The sequence below is a fragment of the Sander lucioperca genome, chromosome 18 (assembly GCF_008315115.2).
Source record: "Sander lucioperca isolate FBNREF2018 chromosome 18, SLUC_FBN_1.2, whole genome shotgun sequence".
NCBI lineage: Eukaryota > Metazoa > Chordata > Actinopteri > Perciformes > Percidae > Sander > Sander lucioperca.
Window position 1 is genome coordinate 17,292,555 of NC_050190.1, and position 16,523 is coordinate 17,309,077.

The 16,523-nt window shown below is 41.0% G+C and overlaps 1 protein-coding gene and 1 long non-coding RNA gene across 4 annotated transcripts in view; one reads left to right on the forward strand and one right to left on the reverse strand.

Annotated features, from left to right (window-relative positions):
• fndc5a (fibronectin type III domain containing 5a) overlaps positions 1-11,040 on the reverse strand; it is a 40,864-nt gene extending 29,824 nt beyond the window's left edge. For all 3 annotated transcript variants that reach the window (XM_035994700.1, XM_031288697.2, XM_035994701.1), the window contains exon 1: positions 10,236-11,040. In XM_035994700.1, coding sequence (XP_035850593.1) covers positions 10,236-10,296 — 61 coding nt within the window. In that variant the 5' untranslated portion in view covers positions 10,297-11,040. The remainder of the gene's footprint in view (positions 1-10,235) is intronic.
• The window catches only part of LOC116042513, a 79,258-nt gene that overhangs the window by 22,219 nt on the left and 40,516 nt on the right, over positions 1-16,523 (forward strand). Inside the window, exon 2 of the long non-coding RNA XR_004895717.1 lies at positions 13,539-13,650. This is a non-coding gene — a long non-coding RNA (uncharacterized LOC116042513). The remainder of the gene's footprint in view (positions 1-13,538; positions 13,651-16,523) is intronic.

Consider the following 16,523-nt stretch of genomic DNA (forward strand, 5'->3'; position numbering starts at 1 on the left):
GAGCCATGAGGGTTTTGTACTGATCTGGAGTTTGCTCTTGCATGTGTCTGAGGAGACACGTGGTCTCGTCCTTGTGGATGAACACAAACACATTCAGAAGTTAGGAGGATCACAGTGTGACACAAACACGAGGCGTTAATGTGTCTCATTTATAAGCTAAAACATCTGGTCAATAATACAGAAGTGGTATGTACGCATCAGAGCCACACTGTAACACTGTCATGTTTTATAATTGCTATAATGCCATTTTCTTAAGAGACTTCCTACTGTTTCAAACCCGTTCCACCATTATTCCATAGGACTGCTTGAAATGTTGCATAAACCACAAAAGGGAGCTCCTCTAATGGATATCCTCTTTTCTTCTTCTTCTTCTTTGTCCCACCATTTGTTTCATACAAGAGCTTTTGGATCTGTATTCACCACCTCCTTATCAAAGCAAATCCAACTCGCAAGGATTCCTGTATTACCTCATCTGTTCACTTTTGCTTTCAAACACCTATTTTTGTAATGGACACCTGGTGCTAACCTCCCCCTCACACAAACCCGCACCGTCTGTCTGTTATTCTCTCTTTCTTTTTTATCTCTGTCCGTCTCGCCAACGCTCCCCGCTGTATTTCTGTACAGCTACTTCACCGGGGCTTTTTGGCAGCTCCTCCACAGCCTGGTGTGTAAAAGCTCTCTGCCTGTAGCTGACACTTCAATTGGAATCGGGAGGGAGATGGTGGGTGAAAAGGGGAGATGGTAGCCTTGCTGTGACTCACTCGGGTACTATTGATTAGCCCTATGCTGCTCACACACTGGCTGCTGATCAGCTGGTTTACAATGCAAGCAGATGTGCAGCTTATAAATGGAATTGTTTTGAGGATAGATTTTAATTCTGGATGAATTTACGATGTCTTCCTTTAAGGGCCACAGAGCACTTGTGTGTGTGTGTGTGTTTAGGAAGCTCTATGTGTGTGTTTTCTGCATGTTTGCGTCCATCGGACAGAGTCTGTGCATTGTCTGTGGTCTGTCTGCCCTGTGACAGTCAAATAATCACACCTAAGGGTCTTTCTGTCCCCTTGTAGAGAAATGAGTTATCTACAAACAGGAAATCAATTTTTTTCAACCCCGCTGGCCACGAGAATGCTGAGGTGGGGAGAGTGGGATTGCAAAACAGAATCTTTCTCCCTCTCTTTCCATCACACACACACACACACACACACACACACACACACACACACACACACACACACACACACTTTTCTCTAATTAAATGTCAAAAGGCAGGGTATGAAAACCAATGCAGCATTGTGTGCAGAGAGAATGCCTGCCAATTCAAAAAGGCAAAGGAGTTTATTTGACATGCACACTGCTAATGAAATCTCAAATCAGTTGGTGCCAATAACGCTCCAGGAGCCCACAGCCTGATATAAGGTCATGATATTAGCTTTCACTCCAGTCTTACTGTAGCTTCTCTCTCTCTGTGTGGAGTCGGGCACAGCTGGTAAAGTAACGCCTACAGTAGCTGCCTGCCTGGTAGGATTGATGTCACAAGCAGGTGGAGGGGGAGAACCATAGACTGTATATAAGAATGGACCAACAGATCCTGTTGCTCTGGACGGAGACCAGTGAAGGCATTTAGAAGCACTTTTCCGGTGAGCGCTGAGCGTTACTGCGCAGCCTCCAACTGACAGAAACAACGTAAATGTGACGTGAGCAACGTGTCTGAAAGTTGGAAGTCTTCTGGTAGCTGTGCCAAGAGAAATCTCAATAATTCCCAATCTTACAGAGAAGGAGAGCGTAGATATATGTAAGGAGATAACATGGACACAGGCTAATTATTGCTAACTAAAATGCTAGTTAACATAAGTAATTAAACTTAAACAGCTAATGTAAGTCCAAACTGCCTGCGAGCTTCTCCTGTACTATACGGTAATTCCTCTACTATGCGACAGTAAGTCGCGTGGTTATGACACAATCGTTAAGCCTATTTTTACAAAAACGTATACTACGGAGCCATAACGTGAGGTACAAGGTAATGGAGCCTTTTATACATTGTTGTGTTTCTTTAGAAATAAACAATGGACAAATAAAGTCTTTAAACGCTTCAGATGTAAAGTTATTCGCTGTCAAAGTGACGTCAAAATGAATGGCAGTCAATGGAATGCTAACGGGGGGTGATCGCTTTGTAGCATCAAAATGGCGTCATAGGAGATTCGAGCTTTGAAGCGAAGCTTACCCCCTTGGGGAGAATGTGAATAATAGTCTCTCTTTTTGCCACTAGCGTTCTCCCCATCTTTCTCTGGGTCGTCGTTCTCTCCTGTGGCTCTAATGCTAGCACTTTCTCCCTTTTGCATACCTTCATTGTCTCTCATCTGTGTCCCTCTCTTGCAAGTATTCCCCTAAGAAAAACACATGCTGTGTGCGTGACTACTGGCCCCCAACTGAGGATTGAGGCCCCCCCACCCAAAGCCAGACTCGTAGCTCCAGGCACAAAGGTTGATCATGGGGAAACTGACTGACATACACACTGAAAATCACACACACACATGTTTACACCTTAACTGTTACATTTACATTTACATTAACACAGCATAAAAAAAAAATAAAAAATTGGACTCATATGTGACAACACAACTTCTGGAACAGGCGACAACACTTTTGTAAGAGGAGACAAGTGTGTGTCTGTGTGTGTGTGTGTGTGTGTGTGTGTGTGTGTGTGTGTGACACCACAAAACCCCCCACAGGATTTGACTGCCTATAGTGGCAAGTAAAAACATTATTTTTATTATTTTATTTATTATTTTTCTCAATTTCCCCTGTACTTAAAATGTGCTATACAAATAAACTTGCTATATAACAAACAAATGCAACAATTAAGAAGAAATTTAAAATCAATCAAATTCATAATCTCTAAATTGCAAAGATTGTTTTTATTTTTTATTTTCAGCTTTCCCCATGCTGTGTCTTTATTTATATAGAGTATCTTTAGACAAGTTACTTGTGAATATGTGGAATGATACAGCTTGGTTTAGCTACATTTCATTTAAGACTACAGAGATTTTTTTAGCTGCGAAACAATATGAGTGTGCCTTTACACAGTATATTTAGGGAACTAACAGCCAGAACAGCATTTCATCCGCACCTCATTTGTGCATACTGTAATAACTGATTGTATACAGTAAGTCTACATTAACGATGCTGACCATGTATGATATTCTGGGAGCCTGTGTGTGTGTGTGTGTGTGTGTGTGTGTGTGTGTGTGTGTAAACAAGCCTGCACATGCACAAGCTGTTGAAAGTCATCATTGTTCATTGTGTAAAGGTGTGAGGACTCATTTTTGATAAATACCAAATTTCTTGATCGTACGGACAAATCCCTACGCACACATTTATAACTTGTTTTACACATGCTTTGATAAATGAGGCCTCAAGAATCACAAAACACACACTCATGTACACATACTAATGAGTTTGTGATGCAGAATATGCCACAAACGCCTTTACATGTACACTCATGGCATGTTTATTCCCTCCTCCCTGTTTTTAACCCCCCCCCCCCACCTACACACATTCAGACGTGACACTGTACAGACCACAGACTGTGTCAGCGAGCTGCCACTACCACGTCAGTCTTTTTGGCATCGCAATCTTTTTCTCCCACAGGCCCGGTGTCCAGATGAACGCACCAATCTGTCCTCTAATACTTGTTTCATTCCATTTTCAGCAAAAAAAGAGCCATGGTTACATGGTTAAAGAAAAGCTTCCAAGTAAAATGACATTGAAAACATTTTCTGAGGAGAAAAAGATTCAAATCTAAATTATTTTCTTTGTGTTGCTAGCTCCTGCTGTTTGGTCTTAACCATAGTGTTGCCAACAGATCTGAAAGCTTAAGAACATATGAGCCCTCACTAGGGATCGACCGATACTGGTTTTTCAAGGCTGGTACTGATACCGATTAGTAGTAATTAATGAAACCGATAACCAATATTTGGAACCGATATGCATTTACAGTGAAAATGAAAATCTTTAAGTCAAAATTAAGATTTTGGAACGTTACAAACTCAAAATGCTTTAAGCTATTATTTAATAAATTAGAATCTTTCAACACAATTCACAGTAAAAGATAGTCAGATATTGTTGTGGGCGGGACATTAAGTCAGACTCAGTGGGGAGTGAAACCGAAGCAGAGGGACAGACACAGAGCTGTAGCGGAGCCAAAGTAACGCACTTTTTAATTCATTAACTTTATTGGTTATCAGGCAATAAAACGCTGATACAGATAATCTGCAAACTGCCAAAAAACGGCGCCGATAATCGGTCTATCCCTAGCCCTCACTATCAACCACGAGGCCATCACTCTATTCATCTGTGTCTCACTAAACCATCGGCGAGCTCTCAAAGAGGAACTCAAAGAGGATTTTCAAAACATAGAAGAGGCCGATGAGGTGAAGCAGCAGCAGTAATATGTTGATACAAAAACTCAAGGGGGTAAGTGAGCATCTGCAAAGCGTACTTCCTATGGAGACATTTTGATGCTAACAAGCCATCACCCGCCGTTAGCATTCCATTGACTGCCGTTCATTTTGGCGCCACTTTGACAGCAAGTAACTTTACATCTGAAACGTTGAAAGACTCTATTTGTCCATTGTTTATTTCTAAAGAAACACGACAACGTATAAAAGGCTCCATTAACTTGTATCTCACGTTATGGCTCCGTAGCAGCCGTTTTTGTAAAAATAGGCTTAACGATTGTGTCATAACCACGTGACTTTCTGTCACATAGTAGAGGAATTACCGTATAGTCAGGAGAAGCTTGCAGGCAGTTTCGACTTACAATAGCTGTTTAATAGCTATTAATAGCTGTCTGGACCGCCGGAGCTGGGACGCAGTCGGAACACAGCCGTTCCGCAGTCAGTGGAAATACACACATTGACTTTAATGGAAACCTAATGACTCCGCCGACGTTCCGGAGCGGATCCGCAGCCGTTACGCATCCAGTGGAAATTGCCGGTATGTCGTCAAGCTCAGTTTGAGGCTGCGCAGTAACGCTTAGCCATCACCGGAAAAGTGCTTCTAATAGACTGCACTGGTATCCGTGGAAGTCTACAGCGTCGCTTTGTCCATTGATTTTACTGTCTATGCAAACACTCAGAAACACTGGCACTTATGTAAGAAGACATTATTAAATGGACTCTCATCTCAGTACTTTGAATTCAGCTCGTCGGGTGAGAATTAAAACGTGACTGGGTGAGGGTAAGATAAAGGGAGATTATCTGGGCAGCTTTGACACAGCAACAAGAGCAGAGCTATGGGGAGGACGGACCACTCAAACATTGTTCTTTCTCTTTTTGTCTTCCAGCCCTAATTCTGTATTCCAGAAATACATCAGCAGTCAAGTCAAGCTTATAAATTAGTTCTGGCTTTACCTTAAACTAACCTAAAACGCGTCCTCTATTTACATAAAGATCTACAACTTGCACACCAGAAATACCTGTGTGTATGCAGCAAAAAAAAAAAACCCACACCAAATGGATTCAAGTTTTAAGAAAGATATTTTGTCAAAAACTAAATTAAGGACATATATGCATAATAAACAGAAGTATAGCCCTGAATCATATGTTACATCTCATTATCTAGAAGCCAAAGATCTTAAGCTGCACCGTTGAGAACTGATATTCTTACTCTGTTTTTTTTTTTAAGGTAGAATAAAAGATATTCAGACTGTGCGAGCTGTGTGATTTGGGAGAAGTGGAAAGTGAATCTCATGTTCTTTTGTTTTGGACAAACTATGATGATTTAAGAGAATAGATTTAAACTATAGCCAAGATGGACTGTTATACAGTCTATATTTTGTTTGTGATTTATGAATTTTGTGAAAAGAAAATCTGACCTTTGAAAATGTTTCAAATTTGAGTTTCTTTATTTTTCAACTTTTTGTAGCATTGTTTTAAAATGTATAGGCAGCACTTTGGATCTGGCTTATATGATTTTGTGGTGTCTTTGCATGACACGATAATAAAAACTGAATCAATTCATTCTTTGTACATTTTGAAAATAACAGGCCCACTGATTGTGTAGTAAAGGAGTAACAAAGAGCTGTCATCACTTGCTTTGCTACAGTAAGAGTGGATGAGATGGACTGGTGGAGCCTTCCTTACTGTGTTTGCCAACTGCATCCTGGAAACTCAAGTTAACTGTAGTGGCAACTTGCCAATGTCTATTTATGTCTTCTTGAAAGTAATATGGTAAAAAAATAGCACTGCAAAAGTCACAAAGCACACTGTAGCTAGCATTGTTACCTGCAATTGCAACATAATAAAGTTTTGACCTGCCAAAGCCCCTGAATCTGATGCAACATATCTGTAAGAAATGAACGCAGTGACTGTGATACACTCCCTGTGATAAGCTTCTGGATAAAAGGGCAGTAGACTTGTTGTACACAAGATTACAAACGGCTAATAATTACAAACAGCTAATTGTGCTCACACAATTGACTACAGGGAAACTAATGAACCGATAATCACACACACAATTCTGCTTCTCCCGCGTCTCTTCAGTGTCTTCAGTTACTTCACAAAGATGCAGTAGTGCATATTCAATTTACTAAGATGATATGATACTGTAAAAAACAGCTCCACCTTGACCAACTACACTAATTACACATAAATATGTCTACAATAGTAACCTAATAATATAATAGATCATAGTATTACCCTCACAGGGGGCATTTTATGCATTAAGTACAGGGGTATTAACTACTTTAACTCCAGTAAAGGATGATAATATTCCTGCTGCTCATGGATACATTGGTGGTGATTGTGTTTGTTACAGTGCACACACACACACACACACACTTTCCTTCCTCCCTCCCATCCTTTCCGGGCCCTGTTAAAGTGGCTATTCAGAGGGAACAGTAATGATTCCCTCCAATGAGGAGGCTGCCCCAGATACCCAGTCGGTCTAAAGGACACACATTTGAAGAAAATCAGGAGAGCAGCGTTGCATTTAGAGGATTTAAAAGACCACAAGACACATCTGATGATGTTTCTAATGTGCACGGTAAAGCTTGGACCGTGAACACGAGCCCTGCACACTGTCTGCTTATCCTCTGACACTGATGACGAACTTTGTGTTCAGTGATTTTTGCTCATCTCATTTCATGCAAAGCTGCCGCCTGGAAACAATAACATAAGCAACCCGGGGGCTTGGTTTTTAATGAATCATGCACTGTGCTGTGTCTACCAAACAATCCTTAAAGCATAAACAAGTATTTGTAATGTGTTTGAGAAATGACTGTGTGTGTGACAAATAGCATAGAGATTCTTATGAAACCACATCCATTTTGATTTAGTCTTTTTCTGCATCTCTCTGACTGGATGGATGTCTGCTCAGACATATTCACAGTGTAAGTCTGTTTCTCTTTTGATGGTAATTTGGTGAGGAGAAGATGGGTAGCTTTTACCAACTTTGGCTCTGACAGCTGAGGTCTGTAACTCATCTCTGTGGATGCTACATACTTAGCACTTGACACATAATATACTGGTACTAATTTATCACATGGTAGGTGGTTGCCAAATTGTTCCTAGATTTTTTTCCAGCATTAAAGCTCTCAGCTCTTGAAAGCCCTGGAGCCTTTCCACTGCTACCATCACTGTTCAATTTGTTGATTGATTCATTGATTTTCTTTTCTTTTTTTTTCATTCTCCAAACTCAGAACTGTTAGGGACTGGGGAAAATTGCCTGCAAGGATTTACGGCCTCATTTGGATGAATGTGTTAGAGAGTCAATTTACATTTTAAATGGAAACATTAGCTTTCCTTTCCGGGATCAACTGACTGTTTATGAGTCACTATAAACACACACAGTAAAGACGTCACTGTAGTGTACATTTTATAGTGACCACTCACTCCTACCAGTCGACCTCTCCGCCTCGACACTGATCTGGCCTGCTTTTCTTGGTGCAGGTGTCTGAGTGGGAGACAAAAACTCGAATCGATTTGAATTCTGAATCTATAAGTAATGCAGTTACACTTCAGTCTGCAAATTTCTGAAGCAGCCATGTAAACATTTGGACTCACTGGGCAGCAGGTTTATTTAGTAGCTATTCTGGAGCTTCAGATCATTTTACATGACATCATCAGCAGACGAAGTTTACTTAGTTGTCATGGAATAGTAGATGGTAACTTTTTTCTCAGCACTTTTCTGTGGGCATTTTATGTCTATTTTCACAGGAAAAAATTACTGGAGCACACTAAGTGATTTGCAGCCTTTAATAGCGCAAGCGGACCAACGTTTCAACAATATTGTGTCTTTATCAGAGTCAGACTAGACAAAGACATAAGTTAAATACATATATAGTCAACCTAGAATAGGTGTTCAATCATTATTGGAGAGTTGGTTGAACAGGATTTCAAATCAGACCCATTTTATCTAGACTTCTCGTCCAGGTTTGCTTAAAAGTTCACGTTCGAAATTGCAGATGAAGATAATTTTATATGAGCTAACCTCCACAACAGCTTATTAATGGACCTTAAGGCGAGGTTTCTTTGACAATATTGAAACACATTGCTGTAAACCAGTGATGTATCCTGTTTCTTTGTATTCTGAGCTGAAGCAAGCAAACATGAAGACTACCTTGCATTTAAAAAAAAAGCTATATTCTCAAGTGCTGCTATTGCGAAGCACATCCAATCAAAATATAGCAATGTGCCAGTGCCAACATCCATTACAGACATCTCACAGCCTACCAGTAGAAATGCTAAGGGGCTAAAGTATGTGGGTGCGTGTGTGCATGTGTGTGTGTGTGTGTGTGTGTGTGCGTGTGTCTGTGTGTGTGCGCAGCACAGTGATCTATCGACAGTGGGAAGGCTGAGCAGTGGGAGGATGCCAAGCAAACCAGAGGCATTTTGATGGCAGGAGTGTGGCCCTCCATAGCAGTAAGCGGGCACAGTGTGTGTGTAGTTTGTGCTATAAAAAGCATGTTTTATAGATGCACTTGTACAGTATATGTTGGTCATCAGCGCGCACACACACACACACACACACACACACACACACACACACACACACACACACACACACACACACAAACACAAACAAACAAACAAACAAACAAACAAACAAACACGCACAACCCCCAGATGATCAGTTCATTGAGAACGGATGATGTGTGTGTCATGACGTCACTGTAGATGTGCGATGGTTTTATGCACCTTAATAGTTGCAAAAGCTCCTCAGTAATCCAATCATGTGTTTCCAATGGCTCAGTCCAGTCACATTTTGGATTCTATTGATTAACATGTCTAGCAATGATCAGTAGTCAACAAATGCAATATTCTAATATTCACACTGACAGTGTTAATATACAGCTCAGGTCAACATTGGGCCGTGTGTGTGTGTGTGTGTGTGTGTGTGTGTTCTTGTTTAACTATATTCGTGGGGTCCAAAAACCGGGAATACAGTATACTTGTGGGGTCCGGACAGCTTTGTTGGGCCAAAATGCTGGAACCCACAAGTTTAAAGGGCTGTTTAAGGGTTAAGACTTGGTTTTAGGATTAGGGTTAGAATTAGGTTATGGTTATGGTTAAGGTTAGGCATTTAGTTGTGATGGTTAAGGTTAGGGTAAGGGGCTATGGAATGCATTATGTCAATGACGGGTCCCTACAAAGATAGTGCCACGCACTATGTGTGTGTGTGTGTGTGTGTGTGTGTGTGTGTGTGTGTGTGTGTGTGTGTGTGTGTGTGAGTGTATACTACCTGCCAGAAATTAGATTCAAAGGTCTGCTGCTTACATCAAACACACACACACACACACACACACACACACACACACACACACACACACACACACACACACACACACACACACACACACGTATTGTGAGAGACAGACAAAAACATGGTTTGTTACATAGTTTGTTATTATTATGCCCCTCTATTCTTAATCAATCAACATGACAGATGTGAATTGTTCGAATCATGTTTCCTTAGATGACAACACGGAAATGCCTCTAGTAGCCTGCAAACACAGTCAGTCCGTCCACAAAAACATTAGACTGTACGCAATGTCTTGCCGGTTAAAATCTAAAGCCTGTAAAATACAGCTCCATGTAAGACAGCAGCATTTTTCACACATGCCTCTGCCATCCCTCCACGGTTCCTTTTAATTAGGCAATAAAATAGCACTCTGTGAGCTTCTGCCCCAAAATGCACGGAAACATCTCTCTAATCGAACATAAACAGAAACTTACCCGCTGTGACTCGAGAGGCGCAGAGACAGCTGAGGACGAGCAGGAAAATAGATCTCTCCATCTTTCTAACGCTCGGGCGACGTGCGGTCCCATTTACCCTGGCCGGGGATGCTGTGTTAGCCGCCGAACTGGTGTGCCCGTTGTTGTGCTGCTCGGCGTTCACGTCAGTTCATGCGTATCGTCTCGACTGGAAAAAGAGACAGCGGGCGGTCTGTCGGCGGCTTTTCAGCACCTCGGACAGCGCTCCAGCGACACCTCCGCTCATTCAAAAGCCTCGACTGTCCCCCAAGCCACCGGAAACCAGCGACCGGCAACCGGTAACCAGCCAGTGAGCCATTATCATTGACTGCTCTCGAGCCTGCCGCTGTTCAAATGCGTCGTCGGTCTTTCAGCTGTGATCCAAAACCCTCCTAGATCTGCTGCTGCTGCTGCTGATGCTGGAGGTGGTGCTCAGCGCAGCTCAGCTGCTGCAGACAGAAACGTGCTGTCTTTGTATATGAGCGTCTGGACTGTCCCTGTCTGTAACACTGACTCCTGTCTTTACAATGAGAGAGTGAGGCTGGAGGACAATCAAGACAACCAGGCTAAATAATTCATAAAGTAGAAGTAAATACATGTCGAGAAAAGGAAGAATGTTCTATACTTAGGCTACAGGCATGTAACCCTGTTACCATTGTTTTCTATTGTTCAATAGTTATGGCTTACTTTTCCCATAATTTTTCACATTACAAATAGAGACTGGCCATTAAAACAATACCAGCTGTAATCATTTAGTATGCAGTCTTCTTCCAGGCCCCCAGAAGCACAACATCAAGGGACGAGTCCAGTCGATCAAATGCAAACTTGTCACCAAAAAACCCTCTCCTTTGATCCGCTACTAACCTCCTGCTTTACTTGCCCACTTAGTGAGCCAGTGCTCTGAATTATTGCTGCCCACTCATCGATTAAATATGCATACACTGTCCCACGCAAACAGTCGCAGCGATAGTCTCATCTGGCGCTGCTTTCAACCGCTTTTTCCACTTCAAAAACAAACACATGCCTATTAACTTCACCACTGAGTTGATCCCTCTTCCTGCTTACTTTATTGTTTTAGAAGCACCAACAGCGCAGGATGAAGCGAGTAGAGAAGTGGATTAAAGTCTGCATACAGTACCTGGTGGTTTACCTGCAGCACTCTGTGGACTTGAAGCTTGCCGGGATTTGTGCGCCTGTGTGTGGGAGTGTCAGTCCAGAGTCAGGAGACTCACACTGTCCCCTAGCTGTTTCTTCAAGAAGTGTTTTCTTCACCCCACTATGCACCTCGATTCATAGCCAGCTGCCTCTGACGTGCTTCAGAGAAACACTGTTGGTGGTGGTGGAAGGTTTATTGTGCTGTTTTTTTCGTGTGTGTGTGTGTGTGTGTGTGTGTGTGTGTGTGTGTGTGTGTGTGTGTGTGAGGGAGTTTGCACTGTAACAAACACAATCACCACCAATGTATCCATGAGCTGCAGGAATATTCTCATCCTTTACTTGAGTTAAAGTAGTTATCATGTAAAAATACCCCTTTACAAGTAAAAGTAAATTTGTACTTAATGCATAAAATGCCCCCTGTGAGGGTAATACTATGATATATTATATTATTAGGTTACTATTGTAGACATATTTATGTGTAATTAGTGTAGTTGGTCAAGGTTGAGCTGTTTTTAAACAGTATCATATCATCTTAGTAAATTGAATATGCACCACTGCATCTTTGTAAAGTAACTGAAGACATCAAATGAATGTAGAAGAGTAAAAAGTACAATGTCGTCCCCTGAAATGTGGAAATATATTTGTGGCAGACAATGGAAAAGGGTGTTCAAGTATAGTACAGGTACCTCATTTTTACTAATGCACTTCATCATGTTTTTCTCTTAAATAAGTTTTATGTGAGCTATACAGTAGTAGTGTAGCAACATGTTGCCCTTTAATCAGGCTTACAGTGTTATCCTCCAGGTGTTTGTGATCTGCATGATTTCTACTGAGTTCCAGACACAATTTTTAGCCCGTAAATTACGACTTCAAGTCACGACTCACGACTTGGTAGCGTTCCAGGCAAAGTCACGACAAACCCTTCTAGCTAGCGTTAGCTAGTGGCTACCTAACGTTGACGTTAGCTAGCGCTAGCTGATACTAGTGATTTCTAGTCGGCGACATATTTTGGGCTTTATTTAATAAACATAACCTGTAGTAGTACACAATCATATGTGTATTGTTTTGATTACAATGTGTGGAATTACTTTACGTTGCCTATTTATTTCTATTTCTCACCGTTAATCACCGGTGTCTGTACAGCATCAACAGGGGTCGCCATTGTTGTTTATGTGTGTGTGACGTCAAAAACTTAAACTGGGAGTACAACGATCAAGTTCACGGGTAGTAAGTTACGGGTTTGACTGCCGTTCCAGGGCACTTTCACGGGTAGAAGGTTGTGAAAACACGGTTTACGCGTTGCCTGGAATGCAGCATAAGAGTCAATCTACTCTTACAGTAGAGTGCACCAATCAGTGCACAGCTGGATAACACTGTCTGGATGATACTCCGTTATGTTTGATATCATTTAGTAGCAAAAAGAGATGGATTTTTTTTTGAAAACTATGCTACGACATACAAAATGTCCAAATTTGAGTAAAGTTTGGACAAATTAATTAAAAGAGGTGTAACATTAGGGTTTGTGCCAACACTCCCCTAGTCCCCTAGTCTCCGCTCCTTTAACCTAAAACTATAACTGGTTTGGACATCCTTTGTCCACTCTATCCTCTCTTCCTCTTTTATACTTGGATCTCTTGGCTTCATGCCACGCTGCTTTTTCTCCAGAACTGAACTGAAGAATTGGAGAAGTAATGAAAAAATTAATTATGAGATCTAACTTCATCATATATTTTCTTTTTCCTTTTTTGAATATTGAATCTTATTTAAATCCTCCTTTGGGGAGTTTTTGCTAACACATGTCCACCTTATATATGAGATGTTTGTCTTTCCATCTTACTTTACTGTAAAAACTTGCAAAATCTCTGATGTCGTACCTGTTGCTTTATTTATAACTCGCCTATTGTCTTACCGCTCATGCGTCTTGCCCCATCTGACCAGACGAGTAACCAGAGTCATGCACCCCTGCTGAGTTCTTTTTGTTTATTTGTTTAAAGAAACAGAAAGAGGGTTTTATCTGAGATCTTTGGGGTAGAACATGGAACCAAAATGCACGACCTGACTCATTGTAGGCTACAATATATTGGCACTGAATGCTGTTTCTAACAGAGATGAACTGTGTGACCTTTCCAGAGTACATTCCGGTTGAAGAATGCTGTGAGAGTCAGTGAGCCCTGAGCCATGCGTCCTGTTGTGGTAACTGGCATCTTTCCTCTGGTGGTGCTGATGTACATGCCGAACACTGGTAAGAATCATATGTTCACAAATGAGAACAGGAACCCAAACCTGACAAACCTCATCTATATTAAAGTTGGCATTCAACATCAGGTTGCTGAAATCTGTAGGAGCAAATATCCATAACAAATTGTGGAGGGACTAAATGGCATCAGCCGAATGACAAGTGATGCATGAAGATCACTCAGGATGTAATGCATATATGAAAGAATCATTTTATTATTGTGTCATGTACACAAAAAGTATGCCCAGCCCAAACAGGCTTACAAGACACCATTACTAATTTTTACTAACAATTATTAAGGGACCAGATACCAAAAATAGCAACATAAATTAAACAAATAAACCTTCTTGTCTTTTTTGCCATGCTTTAGAAACAAAAGTCGCTAACTTATATATTAAATCTAAACAACCACTCCATTTAGACATCATCAGTACAAATTTCAGGATTTAGGACAGACATTTCATGTAAGATGGGTGTTCTTAACTCATCATAATAAGGACAATACAAAATAAAATGTGATTCATACTCAACTTCTCTTAATTCACATAGTTGGCACAACATTTATATTGGATGTTTTTAAATCTACCAACTTCAAGGGCAAGGGGAAGGATTCCTGTTCTCAACTGAGCCACTAACAACCTCTGACCCCTCGATAAGTTTGCTGTAACATAAAGTTCAGGACCACAATAATGTTTGATTTGAATATAAGTTTGTATGTAATTCTTGTTCGTATTTCAGTTTTTGTCAGCGACACTGTAAGTCAATAGATGCACCTCAGGTGTCAATACACAGCGCTGAGGAACATGACAGAATGCTGTGTTTGATGTTCAGGGAAAGTGTGAATAGAGTACGATTTTGGCAGGGGGGCAAGAGAGGTGAGGTACTGAACACCTCTATTTGTTCAGAAAGCAGCTGAGTGAGTGGACAGCTGATGGATGGATCAGTGGATGGTTGGATGAAACAAATACTGATTGACAGAAAAATGGTAATTGGTTCTTATTCCCACTTGACTGACTTTGTCTTTGGGAGGATTTCATTGGATTGATGGAGGTGGACGCGTAATGTTCAGCAGATGGGACGGAGGCCAGCACTGTATCAAGATGAACTGTAGGTGTACGTTATAAATAAATGGGGCAGGAGGAGAGTTTATATGATGGATGAAGATAATAATTTGAGTGACTTATTTGTACATAAACAAAACCTCTGTCCTAACAGCCTCCTAATTAACAAGGTTTTTCTGTGAGACAGCTGGCATTGTGGCCGGGTTGGCTCAGTGGGTAGAGCAGGCGCACATATACTGAGAGGCTTATGCCTCGACGCAGAGGTCCAGGGTTTGAGTCCAACCTGTGACAATTTCCTGCATGTCTTCCCCTTTCTCACCTAACTGTCCTATCAATTAAAAGCGGAAAAGCACACAAAAAATAAATGAAGACAGCTGGCATTGTGTTTTTTAAACCCCTGGAGGGCTCGGACAGAGTCAGTGCTTTAATTTATATAGCTCATAATGACACGTTTCCTGTTGTGTGTTTTCCAGTTGGGCACACTGGAAAACACTGGACTAAAGAATGTGATCATCATCAGCGATGTTAACACGTAGACCTGATAAAATGTGCTACAGTTGGGCCTGTTGCATAGTAACTGTTGCAAAACATGCAACAAATATTAAGCATTAGTAAAAAAAAAAAAAAACTTTTGGGATTTTCAATTATTTTCCTCCTTTTTAATTTCACTCTGCGAACTCAAGCTTTTAAATTTACTGCAATAATAGTTCAGCAGCAGCAAACGCATCCACAGTTCTTGCCCATCACATCAATAAAAACACAAACCATTTAAATATGACCCGGTTAAGACTAGGGCTGAACGATTTTTGAAAATAATCTAATTGCGATTTTTTTTCCCAAATATTGCGATTGCGATTCGATATTCGATTATTTTTTTAAGCTCTTTGTCTTCTGTATTATTCAACAAAGAATAATATAATAATGTATAGTATGAACACACAATTACACACTAGACAGTTAAATAAGTAAAAATATAGCATATAGTATATATCTATATACACACACACACACACACAACAGTGTAATTTTTTACAGTGCACAGAGAGGAGCTGCCTCCAGCCCCTCCCCCTCGTGAAGTTGCGTGCTGCCGTGTGCACTTGCTCAGAGAGGCTATCGTTACATTAGCTAGTTGCTGGTGTTCTTGCCGTGGGATTAACTGTAATCCCACGGATTATTAGTACATGTAAATGTACTAATAAAACTGTTGAAACACCGCGGCCACGCTGCTGTGAAAGCTCCCTGAACGTCATTTATCAGAGTCTGGTTGTTACCCCTCTCAGTGGCAGCTCCTCCACTCATATCTTTATAACGGAGCTAACCGCTAATCAGAGCTAACCGCTAATCAGAGCTAATCGTTGCCAACCGAGCCTTGAGTTCTGTGTGCCTGTATCCATTAACTGCATGTATAGACTCAAGCCCGAATAAAACCCTTCATTTTATTAAAATGGCTGTAAAAGTTTTAAACTACAACTCAGAGTTGTTTGAATGACAGAAATCAGCTCAAGGTACGGCGTAGCATTAGCGTGGTAGTTGATGCTTTCTCTGCGGAGTGCAGACTGATTGCTCTCGTGAGTCATGTGACCAAATCGCAGCCTTTGCGATTAGGAAATCGCGTTTTAACATATCGCGATATTATCGCAAATGCAATTAATCGTTCAGCCCTAGTTAAGACAATGAATGTTTCTGAGAGGATGTTGTGTAGATATAGATTCCCATTTTTTTCTTCAAAAATACTGTTTTCTGACTGTCTATTCATACATTTGCATTCATGAATATGGTCCTTGGCTAACTTCTTACTTAAAATGAAAGACTGATAGT